Here is a 25,022-nt window from a genome sequence, read left to right as displayed (position 1 = left end):
CAGCCATGGCTCAACAAAAAGGTCCCACAGGAAGAACAGCTGACCTTTCGATAATTGCTAAATTACGTTAATGTGATGGAATCACAGTAAATAAATATTATCGTGTTTTAAAAGCAAGAAAGAGCACATTTAGTTTTATGTCGTTTTCCCTTGAAAGAGAAACAATCCATGGTATAAATAGAAAGGTATAACAGAGCTCACATCTGATTTCAATTTTTTTCTGAGTGTGACCGACTTTTGTCAATGTAAAGTTTTTATTTTGTGTGTGTATGTGTTTGTTTTGAAAAATATTAAAAATGTTTTTAAAATAGATTCAAAATAAATTGCAATGAAATCGTTAATTACAGAGCCGTTGTAGAATATATTTATCAAACTTAATTTGAAAATAAGTTTTTGACCGTGTTTCGATGTATATGTGAAAACAAATATTTATGTTTCATTCATTTTCGCGCCGTTTTAACGAACTGGGTAAAATGACAAAAAAGGCAACCTGTTGCATATGCCAGTATAACAATTCTGACAGGAAGCGGACATACGTGTAGGGTTGAATTTCTATCGTTTTTTCGAACCTGTTCTACCTTCCTTATTGTACCATGAAACAATCAAAATTTTAATTTTGTTTGTGTTATTTTTATGAATATGTTTTCGATTTATTGCTGCTAATGTCGCTTTAATAAGTTTTTATGACAATTATTTTACAAAAGGACTCACTTACGTAGCTTTGCCAAAAAAGATAGTGATATGGAAAGCTCTCAAAACGTACAACTACGTGGTACCAATATCTCAAAATTTACATAAGTCGACTTATGACGTTTTGTATGAAACACACACAGAAGTAGTTCGAACTTTAATAAAGGAATAAATTCCCTGTTTCCTTTTAAATTAACCACGCTCGTTTATATTGCTTACAAAAATGATGTGTTCATAGCATACGATTTATTAAAAAGGTTTTCGTTTCACATAATAACATTTTTAGCAGTAATTATTAAAATACGTACTGATAGGTGTTGAAAACACTCTTGTAACACAATTAGTGGATTAATTCATTTATTTCAAATAATGTAACTCTCGTATTTACATTTAGTAAGTGAAAAAAATAATTTAAAATTTAAATAAAATAAATTAAAACAATTCAAAAAAAAGCATTAACTTGTAAATAAAAGAAAAGAAAAACGAACTTAAATAAGTATTTAAGTAAAACGTTACATAATTGATAATATTGAATGTCTATCAACTATTATTTAGTGGAATAATTGATTAAAATGTAGTTGTTGATTTTGTAAAACTTGTTTGACAATTTTTCCAAACAAATTCAAGGAGATTCATGCTAATCAAATAAGGGTTTTGATTAATTATATATTAATTACTGCGAAGAGCTTTCAGACAAACAATCTTCGCCTCTCATTCTTGAGTGATGAGGATAATACTAGAAAAGGGTTATATATTTTGTTTTTTTATTTTTTTCAACTATCAAAAATACCACTACACCGCCATATAAAGGTAGAAACACAATCAGCCTGTTACTTGCTTTCCAAATGTCAAAATTATTGCTTCACCACCATTTTTTTTTTTGTATCTCACCTCGAAGCGTGACATTTTTGGTGTCGGCGATCATTTGTTTTGGATAAACAAAAAAGTATTTTGCACATTATTAATTTTTCCTCAAACATCGTATAATTGTTGTTATTATTTATCGGAAAAATATAATTTAAAATGAAAACAAGCAAGTCACCGCCAATTGCTGTTGTTAAAATTAATTGTGTTGTGTTAAATGAACTGTCAAATATCAAGCCGAATACAAATTCCAAAGTTAAACAATTTGTAACTTTGGCGCCTGAAATTTTGCTTCGTTGTGGGTGGTTCTATTGAAAAAAGTACAATTTAATTTTTCGCTTTCACGCCAAGCAAGTGGAGCAAGCAACAAAAATTCATTGTGTTTCTACCTTAAGGCTTGTGAAAATACTTTATTAAAAACTATTTTGTTTTATCTAAGAATAGGCTAATTTCATGATCAATATGCGTTGACGATGCCAGTACCAGTCGACTAGCATCGATGTGGTAAAACGTTGTTGTTGTTGTAACAGTATTTGATATGTTTGTATGTTCGTCTTCTGCTTAATCTGGCTCTTGGAATATCTCCAGTTTTAAGAATGTGGCTTCTCAGTTTGAAAATGTTTGTATTTGTAATAAAACGTATCGGGTTACAACGCTTGCCGCACCCAGACTCATGCCAAAATAAAGGATAAAGATGCCCCCGCCATAAAGGCATATGAATACGAGCCATTGGCAATGGGAAGGCCAACTTGAAGAGGTTATACAGTTGAAAATATATTCTTAGTTTCGTTTATAGAACAAAACGTTCTAAAAAATTTCCCATATGGTACGACGATTACAACGATAGGCAAGATCATTCTTCATACTATTATGATCTGATAACTCTAAAAAATCTTATCAAGATCTATCAGAAGGAGTGTCTTTGATTTGATCCAACGTTTGTACATCATAATAATTCTCTCAATCTTAGACCAAGTTTAGCTATATACCGGTCGATTCCTACACATACCTCCTCCACAAAAGTTCAACATTTTAGGTCTGAAATCCAGTTTAACCCCCAGTTTATGTATTTCGAAACGAAAATGTGTGCGCATGAAACGCACCCAAACTTTAGTTTTGGAAATATTATTTCCTTTGCTTTTGCTTCAAAACAAAAAACAAATTTGAAAAACACACTCAAATTTGGTAGTTTTTCTTACGCATTCATTTTCTTATCGACATACTTAAACAGGAAATAAGACCACTTTTTGGATCATGTTGACATTATAATAGAAGCGTCTTTTGCTTCCAGACATACATATGTTCCCACAAACATCATAGATGAGTGCACACCAATTCATATTAGCCCAATTATACGGGATCTCCTTTCTATAGCCGAGTCCGAAATGCGTGTTTTACGATACCACTTGTAAAGAAGTTTTACATGGTTGAAATACTCAGAAAATGTCGCAACATCAGACTGAGGGGTATTTTTACCACCGTTGAAAATGTGATGTTACCTTGGCTGGGAAGCGAACCCGGACATACTGGCCGCCCATGGGCACCATAACAAGTAAACACTAAACATTGTGCTTTCATTGTGTTGTAACAACAACGAATGCCTCAACCGAACGAAAGCACACGATGTTGCTTATACCCAGCAAAATTTGAAGTAAATGGTTCCATGCGATGCCACTGATTCAAAGGAAGTCATGAAAAATCCGATCTTTACATTAGCATTTGAACCATTTCCATCGATCTAATAGAGATGACTTTTCTGTTTTGATTTAAATACACATACCCCCATTATAATAAGTATTCTTTTGTTATAGTTTGGATTTACCGAACAGATTTGTAGCGTTCCGGTTAACTTAAAGTTAAAAGTGATGGTTGTATTTCAAAGAGGAGCTTCTTGGCATTAACTTTTAATGTACAAATAATATTTTTAATGCATCCAAAATAGTTTATTTTGCGTTTTCAAATCCATAAGATAGTAAAAGAACACATGTATAATGGCTAGGCCGGGGCGATTTGTGTGGAAGAAAAAAAAAACCCTTAACAGGCCCTTCGCGTTTCTGATTCCTGAGATTGAACTGAGCAAAAAAGTCTACTGGACCATATGTCTACGATAAAAATCGAGCCTCCCGATTTTGACTTTAATTTTTTAACTACGTTTTTTGACATCTTGGCATATAACAGCCAAACCATTGAGATTTTCGAGCCCACACAAAGACAAAAATTGTAGCCAAGGCGGTAATTAAGAACTCTCTAATACATCGCAAAAGCATTGGAACGCTTTTTCAGGCAGTTTCGGTCTTGAGAAGGTGCAAACTTTTCGGAAAATGTCGATAAATGGCACTGTGCTACAAAAGTTGACCAGAAAAATATTCAAGCGTTCTGATAAGATTACATAAAATCTTAATTATAAGGTAATTCGGTGAAAAAAACCTCACGCACAAAATGATTTTAAAATATGAAGTTATCAGAATTATGGGCAATTTTTTAAAGGCACTGTAAGAAGGTATATAATTGAAAATAAACTTTAGAGCCACATGAGATAACCAAACTGTCATAACATTTGTGTCTCTCTCATTTTCCTCAATTCTGAGAATCATAAAAGTGTCGTAAAAGCTTTTTTTTTCAAAGATATAATTTTTTAACAAAAACAAAAATATTCAAAAAAAAAAATTCAAAGTGGGGTGTGCATGACGTTTTTTAATATTTGAATGGAATAAACCAAGGCAGATTTATATAAGGTATATTCATGAATTACAACAACTTACAAATTTATAAAAACAAAGTTGTTGTTATTGAAAATTAATTGTCAAAGATAAATATTGAATAATAGGGTCGTTCCAATTTTTTTTTTTTTCAGGAAAAACATAAATAAATACATTTTGAAAATCATCTATAATGGAACAAATTTGAATCAAAATGTGAAAACAACGCATTCAAAACTCTCGTAGTTAATTTTTATTACACGTTTATGATGAAAAGAAGTATTTTATGGTAGCAAATTTCGAAGTTTCAAATTTCATGAGTGGACCCTATTACGTTTTGAAAACCAAATTTACAAAAAAAGTAAAAATACAGCTGATTGTCACTTCTACTTTCTATAAATGTGCCTTGGAATAAATGTAATTTTAGTTATTAGTAGGCTTAAGTTTATATTCGTGCAACAGAAAATAATTTTTGAAAAAAAATTCGTTTCATACATTTTTCAAAAAATATTTTTCAAAATCGATTTGTGCGTGAACTTTTTTTATATTTCAATGGAATAAACGTTATTTTAGTGATTAATAGGCAAAATGTCATTCATCCGTGGTACAGGAAATCGTTTTTGAGAAAAAAATGTCGAAAAGTCGTAACCCTCAAAGGGTTACGTCTTTGGGCATTTCAGGTGACGATAAGCTTTTTTATTTTTAAATAATCTGATGCTATCGAAGGCTTGAATTCACGGCAACTGTTTTAATCTGTGTGAAAGAGTTGGTGCAAATGCCAGGCAAATGGTCGGCGAAAACGGCATGCTTAGGATCCGGATCTTATATAAAATTCAAAGGTGATTCACCTAAACAGATTACATGCCAGATTACAAACATGTACACCATCCCAATCACCATCTTGTGGGTAGGCCCAGCCCATTCAGGGAGATCAGGAAGGATATCCATGCTCTAGAGGGAGAGGTCTAACGATACAGGAGAGAACCCCTAGATCAACAAGCATATCAAGCAGGATTGAATAGCATTCACACGGACGCAGTTGCCAAGGCCTTAAGCAATTATAGTGTGAATAAAGTACTCGGAGTACATCCTCCATCTATCGCAGCTGAGGAGCGTCAGCTGCCACGACAAACCAGAGTAGTTTTGGCTCAACTACGCTCGGGATATTGCAGTCGCCTATAATATAGGCGAAATTCGTATTGGGCGGAAATCGATCGCGCCGTGCAAGACATATGCCCAGTATGCGGCATGGGCCCGCACGACACACAACACCTTTTTAAGTGCCCCGCCAAACCTACCCATCTACCCATTTTTCTGGAACTAGAGATAGACCCATAGCCAGATTGAACAGAGGAACGAACATATAACATAATAAAAACAATATTACAACAACAACAACATGCCAGATTACTTGCATCCATGATTGAATAGCATCTTTGGCATCGAACATTTTGCTGGGATAGTGTACATGTGCTTCTGTTCGTCTGCGTGTTGATGATCATTGCAGTTCTGAAGGAATCCCCTTCAAAATGAATATTTTTCTTTGAACTTGGATACAAATACAGTCGAACATCTCTATAACGAACTTCCCTATAACGAAGTTTTCTCTATAAAGAATAAATATTTTAACCTCTCTATAGCAAACTTCCCTATAAACAATACTTCTCTATAACAAAGTTTTTTTTAACGCACAAGTGGAAATTCTCACACAAAATTATCTCTCTATAACGAATATTTGAAAAAATGTTATTCATTTTAGTTCACACTTTCTCTTTTATTGAAGTTCATCCTAAAAACGAGAATCAAACTCATTTATCAACGCTCTTGGAATAAAAATTGATTCAAAATACCTTCAATTTCCAATGACAACTATGCATAGATTCATTTCATTGCTTTAAAATGAATGATTTGCCATTTTGTTCCGGTTTCTCTATAACGAATTTTCTCTATAACGTAGTAATTCGTCGGTCCCCAACTACTACGTTATAGAGAAGTTCGACTTTATCTATTATAATTTAGTTTTAAATATTTCATTTCTTTTCTGTGATGTTTAAGAAAAAATAAGAATAATGGGTCGATTCCGTATTGCGACACGAGTCGTGTCGCGTTGTCAGTCGTCTCGATAGAAAAGCGATAGAAAATAATCGCCGATGTAGCGGAGCGTTTTTTGTTTTGATTTAAATAAATGAGAAAAAATATCAGAACAATTTGTAAACAAAAGGAATATTTTTCTAAAATTATAAGCTCAGTGGTGGAAAAATTTTTCGATGATAGAGGAGATATGCTTAACGTAGCATCTATAAGGGGTCGATCAAAAATAACAATTGACGCTGAGTGGCGTTGCCAGTTGTCAAAATTGATCCACGTATGGCAACACTCAACTGAAGTTTCGAATCTCAGTTGACGAATCGGCTGTTTTTCAGCAACCACCAATTTTCAGTTGCAGTGAACATTTTCGAAGAATCAAGAAGTAAAATAGAAGGAAAAATAAACATTTTGTTAACAATTATTGACTCTTTGCATCATTAATTATTTTTGTGTATCAATATGGTGAAAATAACGACAAAGCAACAGTTCGAAATATTAATTGAGTGAAAATCCAAACTTAGCCCGAGGAGTTTGGGTTTTTGGTGAAACCAAAGCCACAGCGGATGAAGGTCCATTTCGGACAGTTTAAACAGCCATGGACCTCCAACACGAACACCTGAAGAGTGGCAGAGAGTCTGGATTCACTTTAAAGCAAACTTGAAAAAGAAAATGCCTCAAAATAAAAGAAACTTCAACGACACTGGTGGTGGTCCATCACAGAAAGTGAATTTATCACCTTTTGAGCAGACATCAGCAAATCTTTTGCAAATGAAGTTGGTGACACATCCTGTAGGTTCAGTTTAAGTACAAATGACGAACATGTGTTCCATCTATACAGCCAACTACAGCAGAGAATTTCGTTTTTGAATAAAAATGGTTTTTATTTTGTCTTTTTTCCTCCTCCGTCAACTTCGAAACGATCCAATTTGTCCTCTATCATGTGGACAACTTCCTTCAATACGTTCGACAATGTAGATTGAGCCATGCAGTTGTTGAAATCATTGCCATGGGACTTTTAGAAACTTCCGTCCGCAAAGAATCTCAACGCTGCGCACACTTTTAAAAGTGGGGGTATTGCTGTTGATCCACAATGTAAACTACGGCATCCTTTGGAAATCGAAAATACGCCTTAAACCTAAAATAATTTACTGATTATACAGATCTATCCACATGAACATCAACTTACTTGTCCCTCAAATTTCTTCTAATACATGCAATGTCCTGTACATTTTCTTCATCATCAAAAAATAATTCCACCGAACTTATCATTTTTTGGAACAGCAAATAAAACTTGACGATCCGAAGATTCAATGGCCAGGTTATATTCCAATCTTGGGTTGTTTTCCAAATTTGCTCGAAAACTCAGCCAAAATATTAAAATATTGTCCAGAATACACAAAAGAGTTATCCAAAGCGCATTAATTTTTAAAATTGTTTTTTTTTTTTGGCGAATAGAGGTCACAAGTTTGAAAAAACGCTGATCGATAACATGTTTATCGACCACCCAGTTGAGTTGACATTAATGGTACATTTCATCTCAGTCGCGAAGACAACTGACAACGCAACTCAAGTTTAGTGGCAATGCAAGATAGACCCATAAGAAGACATTTAAGAGGAAAATCGAATCCTTTAGAACTGCATCAGTATTGTGAGTAGATGTTTTATTTCCAACAATCATCAAAATAATTGTTTATAATTTAGGTGTAAATGCTATTTTCGGCTTCCAAAAGACGCTGTTCTGTATATAGTAGACAAAAATGACTTTAAAAAAGCCGTAGGTTAAAAGCCATGCAGTCACTCCTTAAAGTGTGTGCTGCTTTACAGTTTTTCTTTTGCAGAAGAAAGTCTTCAAAGATCATGGCAATGACTTTTACCTCGGTATGGCTCAACACACATTATCAGTGGTATCAGTGAAGTGTTGCAGTCAATAGAGGCAAATTTGTGCAAAAGTTGGTGTAGTTGCGGTATTCTTATTATTAGCTAATTTTCTCTTTATTGTAGCTTTAAAATGAATCCACACTCTGTGCCATTCATCTGGTGTACGGGTTGGTGGACCACAACTTTTTAATTGCTCCGCAACATCCTTCCATACCTCTTTAAAATTGAACTTTATGGCGACAGAATTTGACGGCGTCGGACGACTTATGTCATACGTAATGTAAGAATTGCATCTGGCAACGCGACACGACTCGTGTCGCAATACGGAATCGACCCATATGTTTACATTTGACGTATACGCAATGGAACTGACAATTTAAAACCACTGGATTTACTAAATATGGTACCACTAAATATGGGGGCCACCGTGGTGCAATGGTTAGCACGTCCGCCTTGCACTCAGAAGGTCTGCGGTTCGAATCCCAGGCCAAGCAACATCAAATTTTCAACGATGGCAAAATTCCCCCTCAGTAATGCTGGCGACATTTAGTGATGTCGTAAGACACGCCGTTCGGACTCGGCAATAAAAAGTAGGTCCCAATCATTGAGCCAATATGAATCGGCGTGCACTCATTGATATGAGAGAAGTCTCCCTTGTCCCTTCGGGGATGTTGTGGGAACATATGTATGTATGGTACCATTGTAAATAAACGATCCGGAACCGGTAAACAGTTCTGAGATTTTGAGCTATGAGCTAAACTAACGAACTATTTCAATAAAAGGACCTAAACTATTTGGAGAGCTCCTGTGAATGAACAATCATAGATTGTATTAAAAATTTCCGAGTAGCTGCTCTATATGTCAGTTACGCGCCATTTTTTAACCTAATCTAACCTAACCCAATTTTTAATTTTTTTTTTTTTTTTTTGCATCATTAGAAAAAGTTTATAAAAGGATTTTGTTTTGAACGAAGGCTTCTTCTAATCCTCTGTAACTTCAAAAAAATCCCCAAAAGGGATTTGTTAGTATTACATAATTCAATACTTTAAAATAACAATTCAATTATTTAACCTAAAATATCTTAAAACTAATTCATAGCATGAACTCCACGTTTTCTTTCATAGAGTTCGCGGGCAGTATAAAAACGTAGATTTGATGTAGTTTGTTGACGTGAAGATGATGGTGGTTGTGGTGATAATGGCGTTTGTTTTGGAAGTGGTGGAAAATTAAAGATGTGATTTGGTTGCACTAAAGATGGTGACTGTTGTGTTTTAGTTTGATGATTTTGTTGCTTTTGTTGTATGGCTAATGAATGTTTAGCTATGTTTGCATAGGTCGGCGGAAATTGACTTGAAGATGCAGGATTTTTATCTTGCTTTTGTGAATCGTTTGCTGGTGGTTGTTCGAGAAAACGTTGAAGAAATGAGGGAGCTTGTTCTGTGAGTATATCTTCGTCAGAAGATGAATTAACACACATGGATGCACTATAGGGATTCTCCAATTGCTTATTTGTCATGCTCCTATTTTTATAGTTACCACAAGAGGAGGGATTTACATAACGATAAGATATATTACAGGCATTCTCATAGTTTCCATTTATCATCCTGCTATTGTATGAGTTTTCAGAAGTAGTGGAATTGGCATAGCGAGGAGAGGTATTACGAGAATTATCAAAATGTGTGCTGTCATTGTACGAGTTTTCAGAAGACATAGGATTGATGTGGCGATGATATGTATTATGAGAATTCTCAAAATGAGTGCTGCCATTGTACGAGTTTTCAGATGACATGGAATTGACAAGGCGAGGCGGTGTATTACGGGGATTATAAAAATGTTCGCCGTTATTGTTCGAGTTATAAGAAGAACTGACATAGCGAGGTGTATTGGAACTATTCTCAACATTTCCATTCATCATGCGATTGTTGCTAACGGTAACATATATATTACATGCTTTAGATGGAACATATTCCAAAGCATTTGGATTCAACGTATGGCTGCTGCTGCTACAGGTTGTTGTTGCAGTTTCGTAACCACCAGTTTCATCACAAGAAGTAGTAGCAGTGCAAAAACTGCTATCATTATCGTTATTCTTGGTGATGTCTTCTTCCTCATTCTCCTCCTTTAGTTTACTATATTCAAACATGGTATTCTCCTCTTGTTTCACCAACACTGAACAACGTTGTGGTTGGGCTTTTTGATAGTCAGACAGTGAAATGTCAAGTGAATCATCACCACTAGATGGTGTAAGAAATGAAGATGACGATTTTGTGGCACAACTGATGCTGCTAAAGGATGATGATGACGACGATGTATTCAAGTCTCCGTTTTTATTTTCACCACATGCACTATCATAACTATTTGAACTGGTATTCGATGATGAATTCGTTGGTGATTCTTTGGGCTTCAATTTGAAGAGGTTATCATCGAATAGCAAAGGTATCTTTTTACATTTATTCTTTACAATTTCCACACCATTACTTATGGGATATGTTGCTATGGTTAAATTTTCATTTAGCGGCTCTTCAACACTAGGACCCAAACCAAAATGTCGCATCATAGCTACAATTTCTTTTTCGGTATTTTTATTATTGCTCCAATCGTCTAGTGTGGGCTGTTCTCCAAGAGGTTTTGTTCCAGCTATACTTTGTATTTCAGCTATAGCATGCAAACGATTATTTATTTTTCCAGTTTTTTCATATTCTTCTTGTTGTTTTTTCAGCTGTTTTTTCTTCATGGCGGCATAATCAATGTGAGATTGCGGCCGTGGATAAAAGGGTTGGGGTTCTGGTTCGGATAGGGCGCCAAATATAAAATCATGATCAGGCTGAAGATTAACAATTTCTTCTTCAAAATCGGTGGCTGGTTTCCAAGGCATATTGGGTATATCACAGTTTAGTTTGAGGAGGGATATATGGAGTAGGAGTCTGCAAAATAAAAATTATTTTAACACGACTGTTGGAAAATAATGTAGGTGTTGTGGATGCTGGATGGTGGATGTTTTGAAAACGAATTTAAAGAAAATTTCGGGGGGAAATAAAATGCATATGGTAAAAACCAAAAAAGTTTTTCAATCGATGAATCCGAGTTGTTGATATATTCTATATAAAGTGGCTGAATTTCTTTAAAATTAAGTTTTTTAGGAGGCATCTCATAATATCGACCATTAAAAATAATTTACGTGGAACTACCAATGTAGAAAAATGGATAAAAATGGGTTGAAGCCATTTTTTTCAATTTTTGGCTTATCCTTACATTTCATGGACCTATGCCTAATGAAAGAATCAAAGAATACTCCATGGACAACATGATACTAGTGTATTATTTTTCGATATATCCACTGCATCTACCTAAAATTGATGCTGACATTTTGAAGCCTGAATTCGGTTTTTTTTTGCATTTTTTTATGATCCGGACGTGCAACGAGATAATACTCAAAACTGATAACAGTATTACTGACTCTGTCATTGCCAGGCCTTCACAAACCCGAGAAAACAGTACTAGGGAGCGACATAATACAAGGACTCGACCACATCAGGACAATCGAGCTCAAAACTTAGAAATCTTAGACTAACGTAAATAGAATAATCAGGAATTTTAACTAATTCATACACAAAATTTACAACCTCATCCTGACCGCAAATTAGAGCGCACAACATGTCCACACGGACATGTGGTGATCCTGCATCACCCCTCTTTTCAACCTAACCTAACCTATGAAAAAATTAGTGGAGATGCCACCATAATACGAGGGCAGTTCGGAAACTTCTTAGCCTAGCACAAAAAGCGCAGTATAAACAGAAAAAAGTTAAGTGTTTTGGAAACTTCCATCTCTGTTATGAACACATGTTAAATTTTGTTTCGATCTGGCAACTCCTTCATATAGAAACAGGTGTTCAAAAAAGACGCATCCGCAATTTTTTACAATGGAAAAATTAGAAATGCGTGTTGTCATTAAATATTTACATAACAAGTAAAAAATACCCTCAGCCTGTGCAAATTGAAACACCTTTTTCACAAAAAAAACTTATGTATTTAGGGGGTTTCAAAATTAGGATTAAAGTTCAAAAATTTTGCGGAAAAGGTACTTAAAGGAATGGACCGACATAGACCATGGGGGTGCCATAGGGGGTTTTTTACACCCTTGGGGTCTGTTTTCTCAAGAAGTATGGACTTGCCCCTGAAACAACTTTTACCATCGTAATTGAGGCAGCGAATGTAAGTTGCTTCAACAAAAATCAAAGTGATTCAATAGCAGGTCTTAAAGTGAACTTATCCAAAATTTTGTGTGGGAGGTACGGGATGGAGTGGACAAATATAGTCCATATTCGAACCTGATTTATTATATCTGGTAGATATTATGAGAATGTGTAAAGTATGTACCAAATCGGTCACTCCCATCAACAGTTATCGTGCGCACAATTTTTCCGAATATTTTTGCACTTTTGTGGGGTAGGTACCTATGTGGCTTATCTACGAACTTAAACTAAGTTTGGAAACAATATTACGAAGGCCAAATTTTGGCCGGAATCGGCATTTCCGTTCGAGAATTATCTTGCGCTTCCACCCATAAACATGGTGTCATAGGGTTTGTTTTTCAACTTTCAGGCTATTTTTTCAGGAAGTATGGACTTGCCCCTGAGGAAAATTGTACCTTCGTATAGGGGACAGTAAATACAAGATGTTACAACAAAAACCAAGGCGATTCGAGATCAGGTCCTAAACTGAACTTTTCCGAAATTTTGTGTGGGAGGTACTCGAAGGAGTTTACCGATTGAGTCCATATTGGAACCTCATCTAGGTCTGGTAGAAATTTCATAATGTGCAAAGTATGGACCAAATCGGTTACTCCCTTCAAGAGTTATCGTACGCACAAATTTTCCGAACATTTTCGAACTTTTGTGGGGGAGGCACAGGAAGGAGTGGACCGATATAATCCATCTTTGAACTTGAACTAAGTTTGGACAAAATATTACGAAATCCAAATTTTGGACCGAATCGGCAGATCCGTTCGAGAGTTATCTTGCGCTCCAACCACTACACACGGTGTCATAGGGTTTTTTGTAACTTTCAGGCTATTTTCTCAGGAAGTATGGACTTGTCCCTAATGAAACTTACAGCGTCGTATAGAGGACAGCGATTACAACTTGCGTAAACAAAAATCAAAGCGATTCGAGACCAGGTCCTAAACTGAACTTTCCCGAAATTTTGTGCGGGAGGTACCCGAAGGAGTGGACCGATTGAGTCCATATTGGAACCTCATCTAGGTTTGGTAGAAATTACACGATGTGCAAAGTATGGACAAAATCGGTTATTCCCTACAAGAGTTATGGTGCGAACAAATTTTGCGACAATTTTTGAACATTTGTGGGGGAGGTACCAGAAGGAGTGGACCCATATGGCCCATCTTCGAACTTAAATCGAATCTGGACAAAATATTTCGATACCCAAAATTTGAACCGAATCGATTGATCCGTTCGAGAGTTATCGTGCGCACAAGCCTGCCAGACAGACAGACGGACGGACGGACATTGCTAGATCTACTCAAAATTGTCTGAAACGGATATCGTACAAACATACTTGGGGTCTAAAACCATTATTTCGATGAGGCACATTTTTGGTCGTATCAAAGTGTAAATACCCTCTTTAGTCTAAAGGCTGAGGGTATAAAAAAGGTTTATCGGGACAAGAAATTCATAATGATATGGTGAATGTGTTAGGTGAAAGTGCTCCTTCATATGCAACAGTAAAAAATTGGTTTGCTGAATTTAAACGTGGTCGTACAAGCATTGAAGATGAACCACGTAGTGGACGTCCAAAAACAGCAACAACAACAGAAACTGTATCCAAAGTGCATGATATGGTATTAAATGATCGACGAATAAAAGTGCGTGAAATTGCTAATATCATGGGCATCTCAAATGATCGAGTCCATTTAATTTTGCATGAAGAACTACAGATGAAAAAGCTTTCTGCAAGATGGGTGCCGCCGCATTTGCTAAAAGTCGATCAAAAACGCATAAGAATGAACATTTCTCAAGCTTGTTTGGATCGTTTTAAGCGAAATAAAATGGATTTTAAGCGTCGTTTCATAACTGTTGATGAGACATGGATCCACCACTATACTCCAGAGACAAAAGAACAATCCAAACAATGGACTGAAGCTGGAGGAAGTGCCCCAAAGAAGCAAAAACAATTCAATCGGCTGGTAAGGTTATGGCAACGGTTTTTTGGGACTTCAAAGGTATTTTATTGATTGACTATCTGCAAAAAGGTAAGGCAATAAATTCAGAGTACTATTGCAACCTTTTGGATCAATTAAATGTACAAATTCGAGAAAAACGTCCTGGCTTACAACACAAACAAATAATTTTTCATCAAGACAACGCACCAGCGAACAAGAGTGTTTTAACAATGGCTAAAATCAACGAATTAAAGTACGAGTTGCTTGACCACCCACCTTATTCTCCTGATTTAGCTCCCAGTGACTTTTACTTGTTCCCAAATCTAAAAAACTCCTTGCTGGCAAGCGTTTTACCTCAAATGAAGATGCAATTACAGTTGTAAACCACTATTTTGAAGACCTTGAGGAAAACTATTTTAATCAAGGGATAGAATTGCTAGAAAAGCGTTGGACTAAGTGTATTGAAGTTTCAGGGGATTATATTGAAAAATAAAAATATTTTTGAAAAACTAACTATTCTCTTTCATTGATAGGCTAAGAAGTTTCCGAACCGCCCTCGTATTGGTGCACTTACCCTGTGTCCTTGATTTTTCTATTTTCTCCTCCCCAGAATTGCAGTCTTCGAAGCTTTATTGTTCAAATCACAAGGGTTTCACCAATTGAAGTGTAGATTGATTGCGAAATGAATGTTCACACAAATATTTTCAATTGTACACAAAAAATAAAGTCATAGGTAACTATGATTTGAAAAAAATCAATGTACATAAATAAAATCATGGATAAAGTGATTTGAAAAAATATTATTAAATTGGAAAATTCAAATGCATGTACCTGACGTCAGGTACCTACCCTGATGACATCTGTGAGAGACTGAACTCCTATTTAACCGATCTTACCACCTTTTTTCAACGGGAGGAATATGCAGATATCCGTCATTAAATCGACGGCCACTCTGTTCACCACATGGTGTTGAATATCAGGGTCGATGGTAGCAGAATTCCGACCACAAACTGCCATAGGGGACAAGCACTTGATGATGCTATTAAAGTGTTTGAATAAAATACGATTCTTTGAGGAAAATTGACACCTAGGAGGCTATGACGTTTACGGGCTAGCATTGGGAAACGCATAAGAGATGATCTATGTTGTTGTTGTAACAGTGTTTATTATGTTTGTATGTTCGTTCCTCTGTTCAATCTGGCTCTGGGTCTATCTCCAGTTCAAGGAAAGTGGCTGCTTCGATGGGATGTAACCACAGATCCACTGGAGTTAGGTGAGTAGGTTTGGCGGGGCAGTTGAAAATGTGCTTTGTGTCCATGCCGCATACTGGGCAGATGTCATGCGACTGCAATATCCCGAGTGTAGTTGAGTCAAAACTACTCTGGTTTGTTGTGGCAGCTGACGCTCCTCAGCTGCGATAGATAGGGGATGTACTCCGTGGACTTTATTCGCACTATATTTGCTTATGGCCTTAGCAACTGCATCCGTGTGAATACTATTTAAACCTGCTTGATATGCCTGTTGATCTAGGGGTTTTCTCTCCTATATTGTTGGACCTCCTTGCATGAATATCCTTCCTGATATGCCTGGGTGTGTCGGACCTAGCCAGCAGATGCAGATTGGGATGGCTCTCACGGTAACACACAAGCAAGTACTGCAACGAAAACATCTCACTGTGTTGCTTTACTGGAAGAATCGCTGCCTCCTCATGTAGATGGATTGTCCATTGAAGAGGAGGCACCCTATTGCTGTTCTCAGGGCGGCATTCTGACAGGTTTGAATCTTTTTACAATTCGTATCACATACCAAACTGGCGCCGCATAGTTTACCACAGACCGACCTATCGCGTTATATGTGGTCAGCAGGGTTTCTTTATCTGCACCCCAAGTGCTGCCGGCTAGGGACTTGAGGACCGTGTTCCTGCCTTTTATTCTGTCGCAGATAGCAGAGGCGTGTGCGCACGGCTTGAAAGTAGTGTCGAATGTGACGCCTACAATTTTGGGACAGTTTGTGGTCGGAATTCTGCTACCGTCTACCAGGACATTAAGTTATCTTCCAAACTGCGCTGTCCATGTGCTGAACAGAGTGGCTGTAGATTTTGTGGCGGAAATGTGCATATTCCTCGCGTGGAAAAAGGTGGAAAGAACGGTTAAATAGGAGTTCAGTCTCTCACAGATGTCATCAGGGAAGGTACCTGACGTCAGGATCGTGCAATAATCCGCATACGTTACGATCTCGATGCCGTCTGGAGGGGGCGGAATACAGGGAACTCCCTGTTTCACTCTACGGGGTTTGGACTTCTTGCGTGGAGTGCCTGACTGTAGTAAAGGCTTTTGATAAGTCAAGCGCCACCATCACTGTTTTATCACACGACAGTCTCTAGTTGAGTCCTTGACAAATATATGTGGAGATGGCGTGTAGCGCTGTTGTCGGCAACTTGATAGTTATTCCTTATACTGGGGAGAACTAAGGCATCAATGGTCTTTGTTACGGGCGACAAAAGCGAAATCGGCCTGTACGATTCACTTTTGCTGGCATCCTTTCCTGGCTTCCGTAGCGGGACCACCCTGCCCATTTTTCCAGACTTCGGGAACAATGAGGGTGGCTAGCGACAAGTTGAGAATTTTAGTGAGATACTCCAATCCCGGCTCATCCAGCTTCTTCAGCTTTACCATGGAGATTTCATCAGGGCCCAACGCTTTGGATGATTTAGCGTTCCTGATGGCATTCGCCACATAATCCATTGTAAACTGTGGTGGTTCATCCTCGGCAGGAACAAATCTGACGAGACGTAGTACTGTTCTCTCCGCCCTGTCAAGTCCGGGGTGCTCGACAAACTGTGGATTGAAATAACTTGTGCACCTCTTCGGATCAGTCAGCGTAACGTCGTCCAAAGTGACTGAAGTCCTATCTTCCTTCTTTCCAGTGTTCGAGAGCGACTTAACCGTTGTGCACTCTTCACTTATTCCTGTTACCTTTCAGATGATTTAACCATGAACGGAACATTATGCTCACCGACCAAACTGTTAATTTCCAGTGTCAGCTCCCTGAGTATGGGTTCACTGGGGTTGGCACGACGAAGCTCATCACGCTAATTTCCTAATCACATCGCCTCTGTTGGGAAGTTTGGTCTCACTTCGGCTATTCGACCAGAAGGTATGTAAACGAGCGGCTGCAGCAGTGATGTCTCGGAACGTCCTTTCTACTACCCGAACATCAGAAGGGATGGGTGGATCTTTGAAGCGATGATTAACAAACTCTCTGAAACTAAGCCAATTAGTTTTCCCATGATTGATGAAAGTGCGGCGTTTCGAGTTGATGAAATCGGGCGGTCTGCTGATGGCGATAATTATGGGGAGATGGTCTGATCCAAGAGAAAGTACGGGTTGCCAGTTGACGTCATTGGTCAGACCAGACCAGCAAACTAAATGTCTGATGTCCGACACGTCTGAACAATTTCGGAAGCAAAGTCGTCCAGATTTCGTTCCGATTACTAAACGATTTTTCGGGGAGGAAATAGTTCTGATTTTGTACCGATATCGCTCCGAATTCGGAATGTCGGAAATAAATTTCCTTTCCGACTTTCCCAAGGATTTTCTGCAGATTTCGTTACGAAATCGGACCGAAATCGATCCGATGTCGCTCCGACATTTCGTTCCGAAATTATGTCAACCACTACATACAACTTTCGTTAAGATATCGTTACGATTTCGGATCAGATATCGGACGTATCGTCCGAATTTTGTTCCGATTTCGTTACGATGTCGGTACGATTGGTTTGCTGGGAGGTGACACGATGGTTATGTCTGACAAACTGTTACACTTTCCGGTAATTCTGGTAGGGGCGTCCTCATTGACTGCGCAAAACCAAGAGCTATACATTTTATTCAGAAAACGCTAACCTCTCTGGTCATTACCGAGGACTGAATGCCTCAACTCATCAGGAACATTCCAGAAGGTTATGACCTTCCTAAAGTAGCTTATTTATGGGTGAGATGTACACCTTAAGCAATTCTACCTCTGCAGTTCGACCCCTGACTTATACACCCTTACAGTCCATGTACAGTCATTAGAGCCAGGGTCAAGCGAAATGGGTTTGTATTGAAATTGCAGTAGTGGGGAACTCGATCTAAGAACCCCTAGTTTCATGCGCATATACATAGCAACTGACGTTTCGGAAGTCAGCCAGGCGGGTGCAATAGAAAAGCTGGTGCGCTCCTTCCTCAGTACGTTGCAACCATCATAACGCTGTAAGCTTCAGTTGTTGAGCTTGGTTTCCTGCGCCGCCGCGACCTTGCAGCAACATAATCCCTGTCGTAGTCCATCACATGGACAAGTCCAGAACAAACCCTTAGATGCACTCACTCATTTGGGTGATGATGCGGATGTGACAAACCGAGCACAAATATATTGGTCCTGGGATTTCCTCCGTTCCGGCAGGCATTCCGGAACAAATACAAACATGTGTACACTGAGGTGGCAGCAGCCGCTGGCCGGAACACGCATGTTATGTGGTTCTGGGTCAATCCGGTACGAGAGAACCCGCTGCCGTGGGATTGATCCCTGTGGTAGTCCTGATCGTCGTAAAATTGCAGCGTGACCATATTGGTTACCAGTTCCTGCACTTCAAGATTCAGGGGATGAATGTCATGTAGCAGATTGATGCCGTTTCTTAGACGTTGTTTAGCTTATGAAGATACGATGTCTTGCTGCTCAAAGCATTCCACTATACCAGAGAACCATAAGTAAGAATTGGGCGTAAGATGGCAATGGATGACCCTTTGGTCTCAGTCCCCAGCTCTTGCCAGTGGAATTCTTGCATGAATATAGAGCTATTGGACCTCTCCAAAAAACTTGGCATCAGTTTAAAATCGAATGAATTTTGCAGGAATATCAAATTCAGACATGTGTTGAAATACCTTTAAATCGACAAAAAATACGGTAAGAATTGATCTGGATCTATTGAATACTTTCCAGGATTTGCCGCAAGATGAATAACTGGTCAATGGTAGATCTTTCATGTCCAAAACCGCATTGATATGACCAATTATTTCATTGACCATAGGTTTTAGTCGTTTACACAATTGGGGTTATCATGAATTAAATTTCCCCGTGAGTTTTGTTTTTCCGCCGTGGCAACTTAAGGGAGAAAGTGAAAAAATTCACGGGGAATTGCCGTTCATAATAATCCCCTATATCTCTGACACAATCTTATAAGGGATATGGAGCAGGCATATACCCATATAGTTAGAACAAACAGTTTTGTCTCGATTCTTGTGGACGGGAAAGTGGATGCTCAGGATCCAATCTTGGGGGTAGATGGTACTCAGTTTACGCATACTCCTTATCAGAGTGTTACCTTCGGTTTTGAACAGCTCGGCGGGTAAGCCATCTCCTCTTTCTGCCTTATTATTCTTCTGCCAGTTTATTGCTGTCTGTACATCATTTTGGCCGGACGTTATACATTCAATTCGATCTATGGTAAATATCTTCCACAGGTTTTGGTCGTTTTTACACGATATGTTTTGATTATATTTTATAAGCGATGGGAAGGAAAGATGTTTATAACTCTGCAGTTGGCATATACAGTCTTGTCTTCTCTCTTGGAGTTGAGTGGAGAAATGATGTAACCCAGACTTTGAAAATGTAGGCAAAAAAAATAATGTCCAAAAGTAACTCTTTCGGTTGCCAAACTATTCTGTGAAGAGGCTAGGCTATTGGATTGATTTTTTAGACAAAAACTGTGCGAGGTTATCTCATAACATAACCTCAAATGAGTGATTTGTTGTTGTTTGGAATACGTGTCAACGACCTTCACATTCCAATTCTGCAGTTCATGTGGTAAAGTAGTGTCAGATAATTGCAGATTACTTCTACGGAAAGAAGTTAAAAGTGAAGAATAATTCCATTATCACTAATGGACTGTTCCTTTACTTTTAAAAATTGTAACAGTGGCAAAAAATGATAAAAGTGGTGAATTGATCTCATATACAGTTAGGCAAGAAAAGTATTGCAAAAACCAAAATTGAAGAAAATTTCATATTAGTTGTTCGTTTATGGCAACAAATTATGTAAAAACTATACGGTTTTTTGTGCAAATCTCTTGCTATAGGTCCTTACAACAATATTCCATCAAAATATGCAAAGGTTATTTGCGATTTATAACAAATACGGTCAAAAATAAAAATTAACTACTGCTTGGGGGTGACAATAAAAGTATTGCAACAGGAAAATCAGTACTATAAAACTATAAAATTTTTGCAAATTTTTGAGGTCATTATGCATTTTTAAGACTTTTGCGGCTACTAATAAACTAACAGTATTGAATGTAATAAAGTTCAGTGATAAAAAATACGGTCATGAAGGGTCTTCAGACAGGTAAAAAAGCATGGGGCCATATTAACAATAAACAATGACGAATCGGCCACAGGCAAGTACGCAAAGAATGAATATTTCACTCAATATGTATTGTAAGATAATGGAACAATGCAAAACAGTCCGATTTTGGCTTTGAAAACATCGAAATACCTCTGGAAAGTATAAGGAAAAAATTGACACCAGTGTAGTATTTCGAAACGACCTACGACAGAGCACTATTTCGTCTCTCGATGGTATTGATATGATTTAATTTTTACTAATTGGATAGATATTATCCTCTGCTATCATAATAAATCGAAAAAATTGCGCCAAATCCAATAAAACCCATCAAATGTGGAGATTAAACCGCTACTGTAGAAGCTGGAATACCGAATATTTGGGTACTATATTCTTTACCATGTATAATAGTATGCGAAATTGGGTTCACGGATATAATAATGATTAGGAAGACATCCCCACTGACATCATTAAGAAATATTTAATAGTCATTAGTCTGAAAGTCAGAAAAATCGATCCCGAAAGCTCCAGCAAAGTCAACTACCACCATTCCAAAGACCAGATAATGACATGTTAATCTTATTTGTGTAAATTGCCTATGTAATACAACAACACAAAACTCTTAAATACATCGGGCTAACATCCTGATATCAACCCTCATAAAATGTTTGGGTCCAATTTAAGAAAAAACTCCAAAAACATCCTCCAACGAAGGATCAAGATTTACTAAAAATAGGGGAACCAGTATCCCTAGAGTGGAACATACCGAGCCTTAATTTTTGGTTTAACTGAGCTCATTAATGTTCCAATGAATGTCCAAAGTGGATAGACAGCTCATTAAGGGACACACCTTTGGTAATTTTCGAAGAAACCATCGATTTGGTAATTTTTGCAATACTTTTATTGTCACCCACAAATAGTAGTTAATTCTTATTTTTGACCGTATTTCTCATAAATCGCAAATACCCTTTGCATATTTTGACGCAATATTGTTGTAAGGACCTATAGCAAGAGATTTGCATAAAAAACCGTATAGTTTTTACATAATTTGTTGCCATAAACGAACAATTAATATGAAATTTTCTTCAATTTTGGTTTTTGCAATACTTTTCTTGCCTAACTGTAAATTGTACGCTTTTTTAAAGTAAGGGGTAAAAAGTGGTAAAAAACTGGTAACACGTCAGGCACGTAAACGAACACGACTTAAGTGATTATCACGATTTGCCAATTGAATTTGGCTTTCTCGTAGACACTATAATTTATTTCTGCATAATTGCAAAAATTACAATATAATTGTTGTTTTTTTTACAACATAGCCTTAATTAAATGCTTGCTTTTGGAGTTCCGTTAATTCTTGTTAAAAAGCCAATTTCCAAAGATTTTCTTTAAAAATAAATGAATCGATTTCAATAAAACATCCACCAAAAAAAGAAGAAATAACGGTATTACTTACGGTTTGTGGTTTCCTTTAAACTTCCCGGGTTCAAGGTGCTTTCTTCAATAATCACTTTGTGTTGTTGCTGCTTCTCGATCGAACACAAAAAATGTCTCTACCTGTTGGGGTAAAAACATTTCTTTATCAGTGTTCCTTTTTACAAAGACAAATTTTTTATGCTTACTTTGACACTTTTTTTGGTAAAAAATATGATGTCTTGCAAAATATTACGAAATTCACCAACACTTGTATTCACACAGCAATAAAGTATTGATTTTATTATTCTTCATTAAATGTTGTTTATTTTCTCTTAAAATTCACTGAATTTAATGTTTTATGCATTTATTGTTAAAATTCTAAAGCAAAATCAATCACAAACATAAAATTTAGTTTTATTTGCCGCCGCTAATGTGTGTTTGTGAGTTCGCGTAACAACAAAAGGAGAGCGAAGAGAGCCTTGTGTTGTTTTTCTTCATCAAACTCGTACAGGGTTGTATTTTATGGTACTTTATTCGTTTGGTAGCAGATCGTTGGTAGTATTGTCGCCCAAGAAAAGGGTAACTACGTTGGATAAATTAATTGTTGAATTTAGCAATTAAAACAAACTAAAATTTGTATTCATTAACTTTTATCGATTGAAAAGTTGTTAAAATTGTTTGTAACAACTACAATTACAATAGAAATTGCCAAAATGCAAAGAACCAAAGTTAAAGGACACTGACAAGAAACGTTTAAATAAGAACGTTTTCACACGATAAGGTTTGCCTGCTCAAAAACGTGGTTTCCGTTTTGACTCTCATTCGTAATTTTCACATCTAGTGTTGCGTTTTTGAAGTCATTTTATACAAGCGTACTTTTTGAACAAAAAGAAGTACGGTTTTACATAAATGTACCAAAAAGGTTTATGTGAGTATTGTCACTTCTTACAGCATTTAACACAAAAATGAGTATTTGTTTACATTTTTTTTCTTAAACATTTCGCACACACACATTCTTAATTTTATAAAAATATGTGAGGAAACAGTAATTACTATACCATGATCAGATTTACATTAGGCAATTTTTCTTGATGGATTTTTTCGTCCCCTTTTATACAAACAATTCTGTTCGAACATTTTTCTTTCAAAACATTTAAAATAATCTCAATTACGAAAACTATAAAAGAAATTAATTAAAAATCATAACATCTTCTTGAAGTAATGTTTGTATAATACAAATTAAATAAAAAGTATTTCTTGAACGAATTTATCAAAAAAGTACTTTATGTACGTTTTCGTTCACTTACTTCCACATTTTGTTTCAACACTGACACAATTTACGAATGAGAACCAAAACGGACAACGCATTTTTGAGCAGGCAAACCTTATCGTGTGAAAACGTTCTAACAAAGTCAAGTGGTAGCCGCATGACGCCGTCATTAATTCCAACAGCAACTTTGTATTCCAATTGTCTTTTGTTTTCTTCCTTCCCTCATTTTGCACACATTACAATCGTATGGATACCGGCGAATATTCGACACAAAGTAAAAACACACAATAAAGGTATACAATAAAAGAAAACATCTGAAAAATTGTTGCACATACGAATGACAAAATAAAAGAAACCATTGTCAAAGGGGAGTTGGGGGAATAGGACTATTGCCTTCTCACTTACTCGTATATAAACAATAACCATATGAGAGCTTTTGTTCTCTGTCGCACAACAAAAGAAAATTGCGCCAAAAAAAGTTAAACAAAAATTTACATGCCATAAGCGAGGGGAAAAGATAAAATGCCGAAAAAAAAGACATCAAAGTGGTACACATAAATTTAAGCAAACTTCAGCAGTTCTTCACAAATAAATTGTATAGATTTTTAGTTGCTCCCAATTATGATAACGAATGTATTAACAATTTTTCAATATGGTAAATGTTTATTTTTCTTCTTAACACTCACCACAAGAATTTCGCAAACTCGGTTTCAGAACAAAAGCATGTATCTAGTTTTTTTGTTTAGCTTTTAATTTTTCACTTGAAAACTGTTAATTTGGCACTTGTTATTACGTTTCACTGTTTATTTGCACTTAATTGATGTAATTTTATTAATTGTTTAATTTATGTTTATTATTTAGAAGGAAATTACAAAGAAACACACTCTTTGCAGAATGACAGCACAGCAAAAACACCAAAAACCGTTTACTTCAACTTTGCGGCAGGGATACGCAAGTCGGACTTTCCATTAATCGACATTAAAAATCGAAGACAAAGAGAAAATAGAAAAGTCGAATTTTCATGGTCGACTTTTGATAAGTTTTGAAATGACAGGGTTACCCTGCGTTTACAAATGACAGGACAGTTGAGTTCATGTATTGATTGTCAAAAACCCAAAACTTGCCTGTGTGTAGGCGTCCAGACAACTTCAAAAACAGTTGTAAAATTATGAATGAAAATCATCGATTCCTTTTCGTTTTCCGTTCACATATTTTGTTTTTGTACATATTCTTTTGTTTTCAGCATATTTGAATTATCATCTCACTTCTTTTTCACAAAAATGTCAAAAATTTGTCGACCCGACTGTCGGTGAAAAAATGATGGACAGCTGGGAGACAAACGACAAATGTATGTATGTGTTAGTAAATCAGAGTTGTATTTGAAGACAAACTGTCTAGTGCAGTGTCGCCCACGTCGCCCACTATCAAACTGAAGCAAGTGTTTATGCATAGGTGAAAAAAAAAAAACAACCACATGATATTTATCAGTCGTGTTTTGCTCACGTACACTGTGAATGAGGGAGAATGGCTAAAGCAAAACAAGTCAGTGGGCGCCCGCAGTATA

At 36.7% G+C, this 25,022-nt stretch overlaps 2 protein-coding genes across 4 annotated transcripts in view; both read right to left on the bottom strand.

Moving 5' to 3' along the window:
* grp (serine/threonine-protein kinase grp) overlaps nucleotides 1-24,390 on the bottom strand; it is a 191,826-nt gene extending 167,436 nt beyond the window's left edge. Inside the window, exon 1 of the mRNA XM_073970680.1 lies at nucleotides 24,145-24,390. The gene's annotated coding sequence lies outside the window, so the exon portion shown is untranslated. The remainder of the gene's footprint in view (nucleotides 1-24,144) is intronic.
* squ (squash) lies at nucleotides 8,737-24,387 on the bottom strand. Of its 3 annotated transcripts, XM_073970676.1 has the most exons (3): nucleotides 22,395-22,959; nucleotides 22,229-22,329; nucleotides 8,737-11,143 (listed from the first exon to the last, which is right to left on the bottom strand). In XM_073970676.1, the coding sequence occupies exon 3, from the start codon at nucleotides 11,092-11,094 to the stop codon at nucleotides 9,307-9,309; it is 1,788 nt and encodes a 595-aa protein (XP_073826777.1). In that variant the 5' UTR covers nucleotides 11,095-11,143; nucleotides 22,229-22,329; nucleotides 22,395-22,959; the 3' UTR covers nucleotides 8,737-9,306. The 3 variants fall into 3 exon arrangements, with proteins under 3 accessions (XP_073826777.1, XP_073826780.1, XP_073826778.1); XM_073970679.1 differs by lacking the exons at nucleotides 22,229-22,329; nucleotides 22,395-22,959 and adding an exon at nucleotides 24,145-24,387; XM_073970677.1 differs by lacking the exons at nucleotides 22,229-22,329; nucleotides 22,395-22,959 and adding an exon at nucleotides 14,975-15,105.
* Nucleotides 24,391-25,022: the final 632 nt, after the last annotated feature.

Source organism: Musca autumnalis, unplaced genomic scaffold (assembly GCF_047663935.1).
Source record: "Musca autumnalis isolate F117 unplaced genomic scaffold, ASM4766393v1 scaffold_2, whole genome shotgun sequence".
Lineage (NCBI taxonomy): Eukaryota > Metazoa > Arthropoda > Insecta > Diptera > Muscidae > Musca > Musca autumnalis.
This window is presented reverse-complemented; position numbering and strand designations above follow the sequence as displayed.

Coding starts and splice junctions, on each gene's coding strand:
- squ (XM_073970679.1), bottom strand. CDS start 11,094: ATGCCTTGGAAACCAGCCACCGATTTTGAAGAAGAAATTGTTAATCTT.